The 14,561-nt window shown below is 40.8% G+C and overlaps 1 protein-coding gene across 1 annotated transcript in view; it reads left to right on the forward strand.

Moving 5' to 3' along the window:
* The window catches only part of FRMPD2 (FERM and PDZ domain containing 2), a 64,773-nt gene that overhangs the window by 25,887 nt on the left and 24,325 nt on the right, over positions 1-14,561 (forward strand). Inside the window, exons 15-29 of the mRNA XM_088528744.1 lie at positions 565-750; positions 1,572-1,728; positions 3,241-3,451; positions 3,944-4,047; positions 5,015-5,113; positions 5,845-5,952; positions 6,068-6,184; positions 6,734-6,969; positions 7,536-7,640; positions 8,946-9,039; positions 9,514-9,599; positions 9,783-9,927; positions 10,888-11,102; positions 12,123-12,221; positions 13,357-13,709. Of these exons, the coding sequence (XP_088384870.1) occupies positions 565-750; positions 1,572-1,728; positions 3,241-3,451; positions 3,944-4,047; positions 5,015-5,113; positions 5,845-5,952; positions 6,068-6,184; positions 6,734-6,969; positions 7,536-7,640; positions 8,946-9,039; positions 9,514-9,599; positions 9,783-9,927; positions 10,888-11,102; positions 12,123-12,221; positions 13,357-13,709 (2,315 nt within the window). The remainder of the gene's footprint in view (positions 1-564; positions 751-1,571; positions 1,729-3,240; positions 3,452-3,943; positions 4,048-5,014; positions 5,114-5,844; positions 5,953-6,067; positions 6,185-6,733; positions 6,970-7,535; positions 7,641-8,945; positions 9,040-9,513; positions 9,600-9,782; positions 9,928-10,887; positions 11,103-12,122; positions 12,222-13,356; positions 13,710-14,561) is intronic.

A 14,561-nucleotide genomic window follows, 5' to 3' on the forward strand; every position in this document is an offset into this window, starting at 1 on the left:
TTCCAGTTCGTCATTGCGGCTGTGGAAAGGAAACCACATAAACCTATAACAGTATCAGAGCACAACTGATGCCAAAGTATTAGGTCTTAGCAACATCAGCATATTTGCTGTACTTCATGGTTTTGGAGGAAACAAATGCAGCAAAGAAAATGGAAAGGAACAATGTTTAATGTTAGTCAAGTAGCATTAATTCTGCATGCATTTCTATTTGGAAATCTGAACAAGTGCTGAGTAGCAGTAACACTGAACATTTTAGTGCCACTATAATGTTTAGATCATTATGCAAGAAACTGAATAATCCTTTTATGTGTTCAAAGGAGATGCTGGAGAAATGTTATTTCAACTTTACATATGTAAAATTAGTGCAGGGAACGCACTAATGACACACCACAGTCAGGTAAGGCATTAGGTGAGGCAGCAGGGATGAAAATCTGGTAAGAGTTTCCACAGGTTTCTAGAGAGAGTGAAAGAATAATTTGTGGAGACACTCACAACAATTTCCCAACAATTTCCTCTCCCCTCTTCTTGATTAATGCAAGGTTATTGCATTTTTTATCTACAAAGGTGACCCAACAGCTTCCTGAATATGGAGTGCTATTCTATCGAGTGTCCCAAGAGAAGAAAACAGCAGGAGGGGACATCATCCTGGGAATCTGTGCCAAAGGCATCATTGTATATGAGGTCAAAAACCACACAAGAATTGCCAGTTTAAGATTCCAGTGGCGGGAAACAGAGAGAATTTCAGCTCATGTGAGTTGGAAACATGTGAATTTCTTTTCTCCTCTTACTACTTTATGCCCCATCTGCCTGTCCATCTTATAAATACTTTGCATCCAGAGCCAGAATTTAACTTGTTATATACAGACACACCCATATTGAAAACAGCCTCAAATCAAGGCCCTGTCTGGATGTGGATCCTGAGAATTGGATTCTTAGTGATGTTCAGTGCAGTGCATAGTGTATACCTCATATATATGTATGCTCATTCCCCTCTCCTCTATACTTCCCTTTCTTTTCTCCTGTGTTTTTCTTTTTACAACAAGTCATGGGATCATGTCTCTCTCTTTCTAGATCTCATCTTCCCAACCCCATCTTCTTGTATGCTGATGTCTGTTTGGAGACCAGTATTTGTAACAGGCTTACAAGCCCTCTAAGTAGTCTCCTGCCATCAGAGACCTATCACACCGCCAGAGTGTTCTTCTATCCCAGCCTCTTTTCTCTCCCAAAATAGCCCATTTGCCTCTTGAAGATATTTTCATTTTCACATTCAGTTGTTTTATACACTTTAACATGAATAGGGCCAAGTTTTGCCAGACTTATTTACCTGTTCCCAATGTAGCCAATGTCCAAAGGCTCCTGACTTCAGCATAGGGCAGTTACGATCTGCATGGCTGACACCTCACTCACAAATGTTGACTTTATGATATGCATTTACTGCCCCCAAAGGCAAGCGGCCAGGCATAAATATACTCATACAGACCAACAGGACTGTACAGAAGAAACTTTCAGAGTCTCAGGATTATGACTGATGTTTTCTTTGAAGCAAGCTCTGCATTTTTTTTTCCCTTCAGAGGAAAAAATTCATGATTGAAAGCAGCTTCAGTGGCAAGAAGCATACGTTCATTACGGACACGGCCAAGACTTGTAAATATTTACTGGACCTCTGTTCTGCCCAACACAAATTCAACGCACAGATGAATTCTAGGCAACTTCGGCAAGCTTCATCAGGTAAGTTATAAATGAACTTTTGTTATACAGGCCATAGGCCAATGTTAGAGTTTAAAAGGGAGAGGAGAACTCGAAGAAGAAAAGCAGCCCTTAGTTAAGTTGAGAACTGGAAGATCTGCAACATTAGGATCCCCCGAGATAAGGGTCCAACCCTATGGTTCAACCCCAGACCAAAACCACTGAACCAAAGGCACATTAGTCACACTGGAATACGTAGGTTTTAGACACTCTCCTCTTCCTCTGTGTTTTGCCACAGTGGCAGAAGTCCTGCCTATTACCTCCTTAGAGGTCAGATTTTTCATAATTTCTTGGCTGAAACACTGCTTGACCCAACACAGCTACATTGCTTTTCTCACCCACGGTTCTCAGCTTGCTCTGTAAAAATAGGGGAGGATCACTGTGGGGAAACTGAGGCACAAGATAAAAGAGATAATAAATAAATCTGCACCACTCAACTTCAGTGGAGCAACATGGGTTTCCATTGGCTGGAACAGAACCATGATCACTTGCATCCACTGAAGATTTGACAATGAGTAAGGAGAACAGAATCCAAGTGTAGATAAAGCCCATCCATTGGATCCTTCTTTCTTGTAGTAAAATTTTAAAATGATTGTCAATGAAGTCATATAATGGGATATACCATAGGATATATAATTAAAAGCTTGCTTTTTTCACTGAAGTTCTTTCACAAAAAAAAAAAAAATCTGCACAAATTTGTTCCATAATGTGCTACAATAACACTTATGTTTCAAGGCACCCTTTTTGTTAGGGCTTCTGTAGTTCTAACAAAGCTTAGTAGAATTGTGATTTGCAGCTTAAAAATGAGTCCTAATAGTGAATTTTATGGTTTTCTGAGCCACATTTGCTTGCAGTAATATTTCATGAAAGTCATTGCATTTTAGATACAAGAGAACAAAATGTCTGAGGGTGGGGTCAATCATAACCCATGTCCTGCTTACAAGTGCGTCACATCACTGAAAGCAGTTGGGCTTTCACAAGTCATGTGGCTGCAGGTTCCGAGGTTTTGGGGTGTCCTGGAAAAACTGTCTTCCTGAAGGGAAGTGAAGGACTGTAGTCTGTCCTCAGAGATACCTGTGTAGGAGTGGTGACCCATGAAAGGTACAAAACCACCAACCTGGCTGACAGACAAGATGTTCTCCATGCACTGAATTTTTACACAAATATACTTTTCAGAGATAGTCCATATTTAAATTATACAGGTCTCTACATTTTACCTGCCTTTGTGGAAAGTGAATTTGGAGTATAATTTACAGAAATGAAATCTAAATACAGAATATACTTCCTTTGAAATAAAGAGATTGGAAACCGGACTCTCAAGCCAGGACTTAGATATCCTCAAGAATGCCAGAACAAATATATCTGTGCCATCAATCTTATTGCTGGCACATTGTAAAGGTTAGATAGACAAAAAGCAGCTTTGAACTTTAAAAAAAAGGGATAATGTCAGTGGATTTATCTTTTCTTCCTTCACCAATTTTCCTTCTTATTCAGAGGACAGTAAATTTATGGAAATAGACAAATCAAACTCTGTGTATGCAGCTCAGCATGAACACCTTGCCCTGATCCAGAGACTGTCTCGATCAGAGAATGTGCTCTACGGGACAAACCTGGAAAACCTTTCTGCTGGGATGATGAGTAAATCTTGTGATAACCTCAGTGTGGAAATCAGCAACAGGGCTAGAGACAAAAGTAATCTCGGCAGGTAGGTTTGCTTTTTTCTGTAAACAATACTCAGCCGCACACTACATCACTGCAAATGTCTTTGATTAGCTGTGAGGTGCAGGACTTTTTTCTGCAGTATTTAATGTCACAGCAGAAAGCCCAGTCAGGCCCAGGACCGGGCCTCTGCTTGCCAACAACCATGCAAGCCCAGGCAGGAAGCTAACAATCTACCAGATAAGAAGTTGAAAGAAGAGTTGACATTTAAATTTGTATCAGACTCAGGAATGAACCACTTACTGGGATACAGAGAAGCATAAAAATGGGGCAGGACAAAAGTGAAGTCTTTAATGTGTGCCTTACCGTGTACCTTCTCTGGAAGAGGCAGTTGGTACACCGAATGCAGAGCGGAGGCTCTGCAGGGCTGTAAACGTCTGCATTCCCTGCTTGGCTCTGATGGACTGATGGCAAAGAGGGGTGCTGAACGCCACTGCTGGTTTGTTATTGCAATGCATCTCCATCCCCTCCTCTGCAGATCCACATCAGGGCTATCTCAGTCAGAAATGCACATCAATCTGAACGGAAAGCAAAGGAGTTACGACTACCTCTCTATCCACTCAACTCAGAACACAAGCAGCGGTGAGTATAATAATCATGAAATAAGGTGGTACTCCTCCATATTTGCTGTTTCACTGCCAGAAGACCAAAATATGATCTATTTACAGATCAAAGCATAAAATTTGCCACTTCTAGTTCTGAGAATTAAGCCAGGGCTTAGCACGACAAGTTGTGTTCTTCATTCCTCCTTTCCTTCAGGATCAGTGGTTAAGGACTTGATGACCACCAGTGATGCCTGATGTTCTTCAGAGTAGTAGTCCAGTACACCCAGAACTCTTGCATGGGCAATATCCCAGTGCTTGGAGATCACCACTTGGTTTGCCATTGAATCATTAAATGATGCAGCAGACAAAACATATTCTAGCTCTCTCCTCTGTGCTTCTGTACTCATCATACAGTGACTGGGATAAGAAAAGCTACACACTACAAAAGCCATCATCGCAATCAGTGCTGATGGGATTATAATTATGGAGCCAAAGGAGCACTGTAAAGCCCTCAGAGCCTAGGACAAGAGTTTTCAACGGAATGTGTAAAAGATTTTGTGTCCAAATTCCTCTCATTTTCAATTGGTGCTAGGTGTCTTAACTCTTTAAATAACCTTTTCTTAACAAGGTTAGATGTGTACTCTCCCAGAAATAACAGACAGATCCTGTGCAACATAGTCTAGGTGATTCTGCTTGTGCAGGGAGATTGGACTAAATCATCTACAAAGGACCCTTCCAACCTCAATGACTCTGGGATTCTGTGACAGAACATAGGAGATGCTCAGACGGCTGCTGTGCTTTCCTGTTCTATGTATATTTTATCTAAAGAAAGCAAATTTTCAAACACTTCTTTTAGCTTCCATCTGAAATCAAATTCATTCAGGAGTAATGGTAATCTTGAAAATAAGGAGAAAACAGTTTTTAAGCCTCAGTTGTGCATATTACATGAATCTCTTGTCTCTCTGCACTCATTTGCATTTATTCTAGCTGTTTTGTTTCTGCAGCACCTGGATCACCAGTCATCCAAAGAGAACTTTTGCTAAGTGGTCTAGAAAGAGAAATCGTTTGTGTCACCCTAAAACGTGATGCCAAGAACGGTTTTGGTAAGTAAGGAGCAAGAACGTGATGTTTGTTGTCAGATCTTGGTGCTAACAGTGATCCTTGCTGATACAAGCTAAGCAAGACTCTACTTTTCACCTAATTTTGCCTGTATAATGAGACAACCAGACTTTGCAAAGGACTTAATGCAAAGTTTTGCTGCTGACCATTAACATAGTTTAACATCAGATTTCAAAATGGTAGTAATCTGAGTGGAAATTCTTGATTATAAATTCAACTATTTACCAGTGAAAAAGATTCTTTTTTTACATACGCAGAGTATTATGAGATAGTACAATGAAATTAAACTACTTTTCTTGAACACCTCTGACATAAGCATTACAATTGTCCATGGTCTATCTTCAGAGTCCCAGACTACATGATGTAAAATAATGTCCTAACTTACCTAATGAGATTTTAGACTGTGTTTCTCCTGTGCTAGCACAATTTCTAAGGTCTTATAGTAAAGGGGTTGGAATATTCTGAAGTCCCAACTCAGGAAAGTATTCTTACTGTAAAAGAAACTATATTTAAATACCAGTCACCAGCATGTTAAAATTAAAGTTTGAGTCTAAAGGTCTCCCAAACCAGGAGCTAGATGTCTTATAAATCAGACGTCCCCATTCTCCAGACCACACATACAATGTATGCTACTGGAATAAGATGCTTTTGTTCTCCTAAGGTTCATCTTTCCTAATGCTGCCAATGTCTTGGCCTTCTCTTCTTGTTTTTGCAGGTTTTGTAATTATTGGAGGAGAAAACATAGGAAAATTAGACCTTGGTATCTTTATTGCTTCAATTATTCCTGGGGGACCTGCAGACAAAGCTGGAAATATCAAACCAGGTCACTATCCTCAGTTTTTATTAGAATTAAAACACTTTCATGTTTTAAAGTTAGCTATTTTGGGTTTATTTCCCTATTCTGATGTGATTTGCCTTGTTTTTTTTTCTTTTTTAAGGGGGACGACTCATATCTGTGAATAATATTAGTCTCGAAGGTGTTTCGTTTAATACTGCCGTAAAAATTATACAGAATTCTCCTGATGAAGTGGAACTTATCATCTCTCAACCCAAAGGTATAAAGTCAAATATCTTCACTGGCTGCGAAACACTAAGAGTTAACTTTAGATACTGGTATTTATTAGGCTTTGGGATGTAGTACTTTCTTTCCCCTCAGTGCCAGATACAAAAAGCACAGGTAGTAATGAGAACAGGCAACTTCTTATGGGCATCATGTGAGTGCTGTCCCATATTCAGTGTGAAAAAACCTGATATGTTATGGGCTTTATCCTACACTGATGAGCACAATAGGAATTTTGGCATTGCTTTTTAAGACAGAATTAGCTCTATAACACAGCTCTTAAACACTGTTGTTGTCACGGTCCTCTGCAGTGATAAAGGAAATTCATTTCTCCATACTTAAGACAGCTATGCTCACTTTTACAATTACTAACTCACATGACAGATCCCAGATTTCACAACCAGTCTATATACGAAGTTATTTTGTCCTGCAACAGGACAAATAGTTATTATATGTCCTCCAGTTATTATATGTCCTCCAACATATAATATATAAGTGCCTTCATTTTTTTTTTATTTGACTTCAGCAATGTTTCATTTTGCAGACATTTATGAAGAAGAATTAAATGAAGAGAAGAGTCTATCAAGAGGGAACAGCACTAGTGGATCTGAGATCTCTTGTGTAGACAATGGGAGAAGAAAGATTCAAGATTGTCATACTACTCCCTCCAAAGAACAGGACGTAAACATAGATGAACTTGAGAAGGCCCTTTCCTGGAATTTAGCACCGAAGTCGGGCCCCAGGATTCCAGTTCTTTCAGTTGACAACCTAGACGTGGAGGTAACGGAGATCTTGATGCTGCTTGTAAAATTATACTGGACATGTGTCTTAACAACACAGTTGCTGTACTAAGAACAAAAAGTAACTGAGAAGGTAAAAGGGAAAGAAGAAACAAAAACTTGGGAGATGTTGCTGCTCAATTAATTTTGAATTGTCAAAATGATATCCATGTCCAGAATGTGTAAAAATAGAGGGGAAACTGCTCCACAAAATTTAACTAAAAATTATCTTCCTTTCAGTGGAGCTATAAAACTTTGTTTTTATTTAGAGCTATAAAAGGATTATTTTCGTGCAAGCTCAAGGATCTCAAACAGTACTTTCTGTGCTTAAGTCTCTACTGCAAGACAGCCTCTCTATTTACTCTCAGCTTATGCATATTGAGACAAATTAGATTCTGAGGAACACTAGTGTAAGCTTGAAATAATGCAAAGGTACTACTGCCAATGGTGTTACTCCAGGCCTACACGCAGTGCAGGATCAATCCCTTTATATACATATATTTTTTCTTCTTTTTTTTTTCCTTCACTGATGCTATAGCCTCATTAACGTTTATATTCTTGAGACAGGAAGGTGACTCCTCACATTTACCATCTCCGTCTGAATCCAACTCAAATGATACCTATACTGTGGAGCTTGTCAAAGAAGATGGGACTTTTGGAATCAGTGTGACTGCAAGTGTTACTGTTAATCTTTCAATGTGCCTTCAATTTGTTACATGAACAGAAATGAATAGGGACGTGTATATATGTGCAACAATTGCATGAAAAAAGCCACTAGCTAGAGCTTGTAGCATGGCATGGTTCAAAGCAGTCTTTGATTGATCAACAAAGGGTGAAGTAGTGGTCCTACTCATTCCCCACTTCTCACTGAATAGTTTTTTTAAGTTTGCTGATGTAAAAATCACAGCACTACATGCTCCTCTCACCCTGACTTAGTTTGAGACCAAGACCTAGCACTGAAAGCAGGGTTTTGTCAGGGAGGACGATAGCCAGGGCCTCCTGGACGTGCTGCGATGCAAAGCAGCCCCTCGGAGGCAGCGGGTTTGGCTGTTCCCTGGAAGCAGGGGCTGTGCCTCCCTGCACAGCCCGGGCCCAGGCCTGGGCCCGAGCCCTGATCTGCAGCTGCAGGTGCTGCCTGTGGCAGCTCGCGCAGCGCCACGTTCCCCGCTGCCGGCACAGCACAATTCACCCCGCTGTGGGGAACCAGGTTCAGCTCTGTGGGCTCCAGCTATGCGGGCTCCAGCAGTGCCAGGCCTCTTGCTCTGAGGGCCAGGGAAAGGGCTTGGGACAATTTTACTACTAATACAAGGAAAACTGTTCTCCGTACATTCAGAAGGCCAGAGAAGCCCACGTTTGAAGAATATTTCTCTGTTCTGGCTACGGAGGTTGAATCTGTCCCTATAGGCTAAGGGGTCTTTTCAGTCGTTGCTGAAATGGAGTGGGAAGCAACAACCATTTCAGTGCTTGCAGAAGAAATGGAGGGCTGTTTTTTCATCTGGAATTGTCCAAGGGATGTAGGTGGACAGAATTATGTTCTTAGATTAGTCTGCAGTTCCCCTGTGCTGGAGGTTCTTCAGTGGCTGCAGGAGTTCAGGTCCATGCTTTGTATACTGTTTGAAGGCTAATAATTGCTGAATACAAATTGCATATTTTAGAAGCTGGGTTAGAGCTTGGCTTAAAGGTGTAATTGTGTCATTACGTTAGCGTGGGGAAATACTTATGAATGTTTTTCAAATATACAGCCACATAGAAATGTGCTGTGCTTTACTGAGAAAAACAAAACATGTTTATGGTTTAGAGAAGAGAGGATGCTAGAGTTAACATTCTCTTCCATTTTTTTTTCATATATATACATATATGTTTAACTGTAACATCTAAAGCACTTGCCTGGCAATGCATGCATACAGTTGCTTTGATCTTTATCACAGTAAGAACATGGGAAGTGTCCACTCTAAACTGTGGATATATGTTTTGCAGGGTGGAATTAACACTAGTGTGCGTCATGGTGGAATATACGTGAAGTCCATTATTCCCAGGGGACCAGCAGATAAGGATGGACAAATAAAGACAGGTAACATATTTGACAATAAAACTTTGGGGTACAGAACTCCATGTTAGTGTTAGGAAGTGCTTGTGACAGGAAACATGTTTGGGACTGAAAAGCCTACAACTTTGAAACATAAAATACACAGTCTTTGCTTGCCAGCCTGCCAAGCTAGAGTATTTAGATATCCCCCTGGAAAAAGACAAGAATCTCATACCTACATTGCACAGTTCCTCACCAGCTGCACATCAGGCTAGTGATGTTGCGATATCTACTTTCAGCACTGTTGTGACACAAGATGCTATCACTGCACTTGTTCACAGGCTATCTTTGTATATATTAAGTGCTACGTATACTGTACCCTAAGCAGTAATGTTTTTACAGAAAATAACATAATTTCCCATGTGCAAGTGTGAAGTTCTAATGCATGTGGATAGCTTGGGAGTTAAAACCCAATGAATCTGAACATTAATGCAGTTTGCCTCTTTTTGTTTGTTTCAGGTGATCGTCTGCTGGAAGTAGACGGAATGAGCCTCTGTGGTATCACACACAAGCAGGCTGTGGAAAGACTTAAGAAATCTGGTCAGGTTTGTGTAATGGCAGAGCTGAATGAGAGACCAGTGCAGCCAGGTGCACTCGGTAGGAAGGACAGTAGCAGATCTGCACCAAGAGGAATCCCCTCCCCACACATGCACACTCACCCTTCTCCTAATGAAAAGCAAAAGGGCTCATTGTGCATTATATAAATGGGACTTGTCTGCCCTTTTTAGATTGCCAAGCTTGTTCTAGAACGGGGACACAACCAATTGGCAGATCTGTGCCCGACAGCTAAGGCCAGAAAGGAGGACCAATGTGCAGTTGTTCCTGTAACATCCCTCACGGATGGTGGCAAGAACTACTCCTTCGTGACAAATGGTAAGAGATAAAAAAGGGACTCCCAGTGACTTTCTATGACTGTACTTCTTACAATGTGCAAGAAAGGAATGAATGAATGTAATTCCATGAAATTTCTGTGAGTTGGAAGGAAAACTGCATACTGAGCAGACCAGACAATGGGTGGTATTAATGGCATCATCAAAAATTAATTCTCAACAAAATATTTCTGAAGTACACAGATAGATACAATTAGCTATCAACCCCTCTGAATTTATTCTAAGCATAAATACTGCCTCTCTCAGCCTTGGTGAGATGGAGCTGGCATGGGAAATCTCCTCCTCCGCTCTCACAGCACACACATTCTTCAGGGCATTCATTTGCTTGAAGGCATTCAGGATTCAGACATCTCTTCCACTGAACTTACCCAACAAATAAATGCTGTATCTCTTAGTGTGTGCCTGACCCATAATCCGTCCACCCCTTCCTATGACAAAGCTGCTGCTCTTCACTGTCCTTCACATAATAGAGTTTGGTTCCACGTACAGTATCTGGGAAAGGGCTGGTCCCTTCATCCAGTTTGGAAAAAGCAGTGGCTCTGCTTCTAGCACCTGCTGCCTTCTGTGCAGCACCTGAGTTAACATCAGGCAGCTACAGAATACAATGACCTCCAAATATATACAGGGAAAAGTCTGAAAAGGAGAGTATTTGAACCTTTTTATGTCAGTACAGAATGCTTCTTCCCTTACGGGCTTGTGCCAGACGGTTTGAAGCCTGTGAACGCATGGTGGAACCGAATCCATTTCACACCATTCTGCCTGTGTGAATCCTAGGGTTCCTGCAAGTTAAAGGAACACCAAAACTTCCTTTTATTGTTAGTGTAAGTAGATCTACCTCTGCAATACACAGAGAAAGGTCTGCTGAGGGTAAAATTTACATCAGCACTTTAAGGAGTACATATGCCACGCAGCCCACTCTTTTTCCAATCCCTGCTTTGAACAGAAAATACATTTGAAGTCAAACTGACAAAGAATTCGGGAGGCCTTGGCTTCAGTTTTCTGCAAATGGAAACAGATGCCTGTGAACACCTTGGAGGAGCCATCGTCAGGATCAAAAGACTCTTTCCAGGGCAGCCAGCTGAAGAGAATGGACAAATTGAAGTCGGAGACATCATTTTAGCTGTGAATGGGAAACCTATTCAAGGTCTCCTGTATCAGGTACCAGGCTACTATCAAAGGGCTTCCTGCCCAGTATTGTATTAATTAAGTTCAAAAGCAGTCTTTATAGTCACCAAAAGGGGGCAAGAACTTGCTTATAATGAGTTCAATTTTTATGTAGGATTCCTCTGTAGAATCCTTACATAGAATTTCCTTCTTAACAGAATTCTTACGGAGAATTTCTTTCATTATTTAATTTCCAGCTTTTCACTAGTGATGTACTAAATCTGCTGGCAGACTAGCACACTAGCATCTTTCTTGTTCTTACACACAATAAAAACATTTTCCCCTATTGTCATATGTGCTCTATAATGTCATGCTAAATACCATGCCCCAGATTCTATATTCCACCATATAAGGCAAATATAACTTTTGCTGGAATGAGTCCTTCTATATTTACCCTAAGAAAATAATTCCATATCTACCTCCTTTTTACCATGTATTTACCATATTTGATTCAAGGACAAATAGGGTGCTTTGCCTATACAATTTTTTTCTTCTAGATTAAAGGTTTCTTCTATCACTACAGCTGAAAATCAAATGCAATTGAATAAACACTACTTTCAGGAAGGTCTTTGATTTTTGGTTAAGTCATTAAGTCATTAAGGCAATCTGTGAAGCTGTTCTGATATAGTGGGCTAAAGATCTGTGCTTGACATGCAATTTGAATGTGTTCGTCTGACAATTCTGAGAAAAGAGAGAATTATAAAGCTAGCGGTGTATTGTTGGAACACGAGTTTGTAAACTGGATTGATTTCACCTGATATACACATCCGCATAAATATTATGATCTACTGAGAGACCGTTAACAGCAGTGATTTTTGGCTCTACTAAGACTAATACTGCTAAGAGGCTCTACTAGAGCTCTACTGGCTCTACTAATACTGCTAAGAGGCACAAAAACTATGAATTTAGCATTCACTTAAAACTGTCCCCAGCCCAGTTAGTAAGAAGGCACCTACTATAGATTGTGATCAAACATATTCTACCGGAACTCTAATATTCCTTCTCCCTGCCTAGGATGTCCTTCACTTGTTGAGAGGGGCGCCTCCGGAAGTGACACTTCTTCTCTGCCGACCACCGAAAGGAGTTCTTCCAGAAATAGAGCCGAGCACTCTGGTAAGACAAACTTCTACCCTGAACTTGCTTCTGTAACCCTGGAAAACTGCTCTTACTATTTGCTAGCCAGCCTTGAACGAGACTGATTTCCCCTTTCTCCAGTATTCTCTATTATATTCCTTTCTCTGCCTAGCTGCAATTTCATCTTCTCTGGAGCTCAACTGCTACTTCCTTAGCAACCACAGTAATAGGAAATGTCAGATCTGAAACACCGTGTATCCTAGTGTTCCAGCTTCTGCACTGCAGCACTGTCACTGGGAAGCAGCAGCACATACATGAGCAGATCTTCCAGAAACGCTGCCAAAATGATCCACTGGATCCTAGACCAGACACTCTCAACTGCAGCTCTCCATGCTCTAACCTGCAGGGTTGAGGAAAGGGAAATAAAGAACTTCTCCTATCCAGAAACTGCGAAGGCTGTAGAGAATAAAGCACATCCTTTCATAGTTTTGATTACAAAAGTGACATTAGGTAGGCTAGCCATTATTACACTTTGTCTTTGAGTACAACTCATGGATGTGTGCACAAGGACTCCTGTGATTAACATCTTGCTCCATGCAGAATGGCTCACTTGTGATTCCTGTTCCACCAGACTTCATAAGTGCCATCCATGGGCAGACAGAAATAATTGTCAGAATGATTTCTAGAGAATAAAACTGGCTTCTCTTGCTTTCCTACAGTTTGCCAGGTACTATTTGGGTGACTTGTCTGATTTCAATGGTTAGTTATACAGGAGTTCAGCAGTCACTTCTATACACTGAAGACAGTATAGACACAAGGTTGAGGCACAGTATGAAAAGAAATGAAAAAGAGTCTCAGCTAGTGAAGTATTTACTAAGAAAACATGAATTTGTGTGGTAGCTCCCTGCTAGAAATTCTTGAAGAATGAGGATCATCATAAAGGCAAAAGAGTTAATAACTGAGCTAGGACCTCCCTCTATTTCTTCCTTCTTTCCAGGTACTGTTTTAAGATGCCTCAGTTAATATCTTCCTTAAAGATGTCTTTAAAGATGTCTTCTTCTTTAGTTCTTAAAGGAAGGAAGATGTGAAAGATTAAGTTCCTAAAAAAAAAAAAAAAAAAAAAAAAAAAGAAGCAATCATACTAATGCTTCTATTATTTCGATAATTTTGATAGACTCCAGCACCATCTCCAATTAAGGAATTTGTGGCCACTCCAGAGATAGGATATAGTATGGATCAATCTACTAGTGATGGCGGTAGCACCTCTCCAGAACTGGAAGACTGCCTGGATTCTCCAGGGGCAGCAGATTTCAGCGAGCCGCAGGAAGAGGACAGCTCGGCTAATGAGGAGCAAGAAGCAGAGGCTCAACAGAAGCCTGCACAGACCCTTACGCCTCCCAGGGAAAGCTGCTACAGGCACCTTTGGAAGTTTCAGCAAGATGCTGCCAGTGCTGAAATGTTCCAGTCCCTAGAGGAAGAGGTGAGGCAGAATTGCTGCTCCCCACAAGAATTTGGATGGGCCAAAAGGTAAGAAATACTGAACTCTGCTCTTTCCTGTGGATCTCAGATTTCTGAAGGCGGATTGCTAAGATTTAAATACAGAACTGTCTGCTTCTAACTACTCCTAATTACTGAACATTTTGATTTACTAGCCTTTTCTGGCCAGCCTAACCACTGTCTCTATTTACTCGCATTGAAATTGAGCAAAAATATGCATTAAAAGACATTTGTATGAACACTCCATTACTGCAAGCAACTTTACTGTTCACCTGAGTCCGGCCGCAGTCTGAAATTAGTGGAAAGACTCATGCTGACTTTAATAGACATCAAGCATTTCCTACTTATTATATGATCTTTTGATTTCAAAAATTTCAGAGGAAAAATAAATGATAAAACGAGCTGTGATCAAAGAGGAAAAAAAAATCTGGCTCTCAGAAACCAGTAGAAGCTTTGAGCCAGACACATTATACAATAAAATATATTACAGAGACTCAGCCTCCTTTTACACTCTGTGGAAAACATCTGTCACTGGACAACAGCAGACCTCCCCATTCCATTTTGATGATCTTTCTTATCATTGTTTTCAGAACAGAAAGGGCTGGTAGACAGACAAGGTAAAGCTCTTCCTTGAGGAAGGACCAATTTCACTTATTGCTTTATTAATTTTCTCCAGAAACTTATTTCTTTTTCTCCCCTAGTCACCTGAAACCCCTTTGTGACTGCTGACATTCTCCAGCACAACAATCAGCTAGTCGTGGATCCCAGTCTCTGGGGAGCCACCGAGCTCGGTGGCAGCAAGTCAATGGGAGCACAACTGCCTCCTCCTTCCACACGTGCCTCTCTACTGCTGTGACTAAAACCCGCAGAAGTGTGTCCATA

The sequence above is a fragment of the Tinamus guttatus genome, unplaced genomic scaffold (assembly GCF_059628265.1).
Source record: "Tinamus guttatus ecotype Peru unplaced genomic scaffold, ASM5962826v1 Tinamus_guttatus_pri_ptg000314l, whole genome shotgun sequence".
In the NCBI taxonomy this organism is placed as follows: domain Eukaryota; kingdom Metazoa; phylum Chordata; class Aves; order Tinamiformes; family Tinamidae; genus Tinamus; species Tinamus guttatus.